Here is a 3,614-nt window from a genome sequence, read left to right as displayed (position 1 = left end):
AAAATGCTACTAGACACAAAAGCAATTCTCACACCACTTTCTCTATTTTGTTTTTTTCCTTTGTGATGTTCTTTTCTTTTTCTAAATAAATTGGATGTTATAATGTTTGTGCATGTGATAAAAGATGGAGCTACTTCAACATTTTTGCCATCCAGAACATCCCTTGGTCTTCAATGAAGATGAGAGACAAGAACGGTACTGTTATGGGTGTTGGGACCTAATATTTGGTCCTAGTTATAGGTGTATACAATGTGATATATTTATGTACCCTCATCATAAGTCATGTGCAGAACTACCCCTTGGATTGTACCACCCTTTGCATCCAATACATCCTCTTGTTCTCTATAATGAAAGGACATATCAATATGAAGAATATGGCAAATATGAAGAATATAGCAAATATGAAGAATATGGAAAATGTGAACTCTGTAAAGAAACTCATGGTGAATACACTTATCGATGTTACTATTGCAACTTTAACCTTCACGTCAGATGTGCTATTTTACAACTTAAAGCCAAATTCCATGACCACCCATTGACTCCCATTGGCAAGTCAATCATGTTCACTTGTGACATTTGTGGCAAAGAAGGAAAGGGTATCCCTAATCTGTGTGCTCCATGCAGTCTTTGGATTCATAGAAGTTGTGCTTTTTACCCACAAAGAATCAAAGTTATACGTCACAGGCACCAGCTCCACCTCACCCATTCTTCCCTTGAATTTTATCAAACTAAGTCTCGATTTTGTCAACTTTGTGTTCAAAAAGTGGACACACGCTATGGGCTTTATTATTGCTCCAAATGCAATTTTGTTGCCCATCTTGATTGTTCTTTGGACACGAGAAACCTGGAATACATAAATTTTTTGGAACATGAAGACGAAGATGAAGATTCAGAGCTCGATGAATCAGTTGACTTAACAACTTACAAAGTCAAAAAATTCATTGAAAGAGAGGATGGAACTCAAATAGCCACAGAAATCGCACACTTTAGTCATGATCATGACTTAAAGTTTGTTAATGAGGCTCAAAATAACCAAAAATGCAATGGGTGTGCACGAGACATTTGCCCTCCTTTTTATAGCTGTGTAAAATGTAACTTCTTCCTTCATGAATCTTGTGCAAAATTACCCAAAAAAAAAAGACACCCCCTTCATCGACACCCACTCACCCTCCTCGCAAAGTCACCTAGAAGGAGTAAGACATTTGTGTGTTATTCATGTGGTTGGCATTGCAATGGTTTTATCTATACTTGCGACACATGCATATTTGAACTTGATGTTCAATGTAGTTTGACACCAGACATCCTTACCCATGAAGGTCATGAGCACCAACTTATCCTCTCCAGCACAGCTAATTTACAAAGTTGTACTGCTTGTGGTGGTAGAGGAAACCATGTTTTCCGGTGTACCACTTGTGAATTTGCATTGGACTTTAAATGCGCAACACTACCACTTTCTACAATGTACAAAGAACATGAGCATCCATTCACTCTCTGCTATTTTGCTGAAAATGACTCCGGTGAATATTATTGTGATATATGTGAAGAAGAACGAGACAAAAATTATTGGTTCTATTACTGTGAAGAATGTAGCTATCCTACTCATCCCAAATGTATTTTTAGAAGATCCCCAAATTTCAAGTAATACATATAATGGAAACCTCTTTAGAGTTGCTTACATATTCGATTATCACCCACACTCAATACTTTCATTGAGGAAACTAAAAACCACCCTCAATGTCACAGTTGTTGTAATTCTTCTAAAGAGTTTATCAATCAATGTGCCTAATGCAATTTCAATATATACAAGTATTGTTTATTAAAAAAAAAAAATTTATTTTTTATTCTATAATAGACTTAGTCCTCAAAATTTTTGATGTGTGAAATTCATCAAATGAAATATGCAGCAATTCTTTTTAGGATAAATTACCATTTTACTTCCTAACGGTTACACAATGAGCCAAGTTGGTCCCTAATGTTTCAAATTTGTTTGTTTTCTCTCCAACCTTTTGTTATTGTGTCAAAATAGTCATTGTCGTTAAATTTGGGGGGGAAATGTGTACGAAGCTAATGGTGATAATGAATTTTTTTTTTTTTTTTAGATAGTTATATAATATGTTACTAATAAATTCACAACTCAAACCCTTTTTCCTCTAGACCCCTAAGTACTTTGTGCAAGGGTAGGTACCAATTGTTTTTATGCCACCTGGATTTCCACATAGTTGCAAGTTTCGTGATTTGTACCCCCTTTAGATGACATTTCAGCATGTCAGTTCTTTCTCGCGAAGGCAAGGTATGTGGTACTTAACCTCCCTAAAAGCAATTTTAGACTCAAATTGACATGAGTCTGGGAGTACAAGATGCCTTTTAAAAAGAGGCAAAAGGAGTCGCCACCTGGTTATAGGTCTAGGAACCAAAACTTGACTCCATGAAGGTCTTCCCTCCAGACAAGGTTCGGAGTTAGGGTACACAATGGGAAGAGGTTAGGCACCCCAAGCCTACCCAGCCATAGCTAGAGGTTGTCTACAGGTCATGTGAAATAAGTATGGAAAGCATAGTAGACATGTGAAAGGCAAACTATCATGTGAAGGTCCAAGGAAGGTGTAAGCATATGCATAACTGATCTTGTGAACATGAAAGAATGTGAATATCCAAACATGTGAACATGCAAGTGTGTGAAGATATGAACATTCAAGCATGGGAATATCTAAACATATGAACGTGTGAGCATCTAGACAAGGGAAGATGTGAGCATACAAGCATGTGAGCATATGAGCGTTTAAGCATGAAGACATGTGGACATGGTTGAATGTGAAGATATGGACATCTAAGCATGTGAGCATGGGAACATGAATACATGTGGCAATATGATCATCAAAGTGTATGCGCATGGGAGCATCCAAACATGTGATCATCAAAGTAAGTGAGTGTGCGATCATTAAAGCATGTAGACATGTGAGTATGAGAGCATACGTGCATGTGAACATGTGAGCATACAAGCATGTGAGGATATATAAGCATTTGAGCATCTAAGCATGTACCATTTACTGCTCAATCACCTCATTGTTTAAGCACAATCATTTAAGCGCAATCATTTAAGCGTGTAAGCGAACATGCAACTGCATGATCACTTAAGTACCTAAACATATTATCATCCAAGTGTGTGCACATGTGGATATCAAACAAAGCGTTGAATACTTAATGATAATTAATGATTAAATCTTATGAAAGAGTAACACTTGATTGGAGTGGAGTCTTCATGAAATCTTAAATGTCTTTCCTTTATTAAACTCAACATCATTTATTAAAAGTACTCTTAGGCTTTAAATGTGCTTTTGCCTTTTAAAGTGTTCTTTAATCAATTGACTTTTATTCCCTTATATAACAAATTAGTTTGAATTTAAATATACGGGACTCTTAGGAAGTATCATCAAATTAGAGAAGCCATCAAATGCTTTGTCCTTTCCTAATTAACATTCAAATTCAAATTTAACTATCTTCAATATATTAGGCAATATGATCTCTTGATTGTTAACCATTTTGGAATTAAACCATTAAACCTTTTAGGAAAGATTAGCAACTAATACCTCATTATTCACTTGTCTTTTTCTTAATTG

General features: G+C 35.9%; 1 protein-coding gene across 1 annotated transcript; it reads left to right on the top strand.

Annotated features, from left to right (window-relative positions):
* Window positions 1–558: 558 nt before the first annotated feature.
* LOC136067745 (uncharacterized) lies at window positions 559–1,687 on the top strand. The gene has a single exon (XM_065773976.1). The coding sequence runs from the start codon at window positions 560–562 to the stop codon at window positions 1,640–1,642; it is 1,083 nt and encodes a 360-aa protein (XP_065630048.1). The 5' UTR covers window position 559; the 3' UTR covers window positions 1,643–1,687.
* Window positions 1,688–3,614: the final 1,927 nt, after the last annotated feature.

This window comes from Quercus suber, unplaced genomic scaffold (genome assembly GCF_002906115.3).
Source record: "Quercus suber isolate HL8 unplaced genomic scaffold, Cork oak 2.0 scaffold_6, whole genome shotgun sequence".
Taxonomy (NCBI): domain Eukaryota; kingdom Viridiplantae; phylum Streptophyta; class Magnoliopsida; order Fagales; family Fagaceae; genus Quercus; species Quercus suber.
The sequence above is the reverse complement of the archived record's forward strand: the minus strand, read 5'-3'. Positions and strand labels throughout refer to the sequence as shown.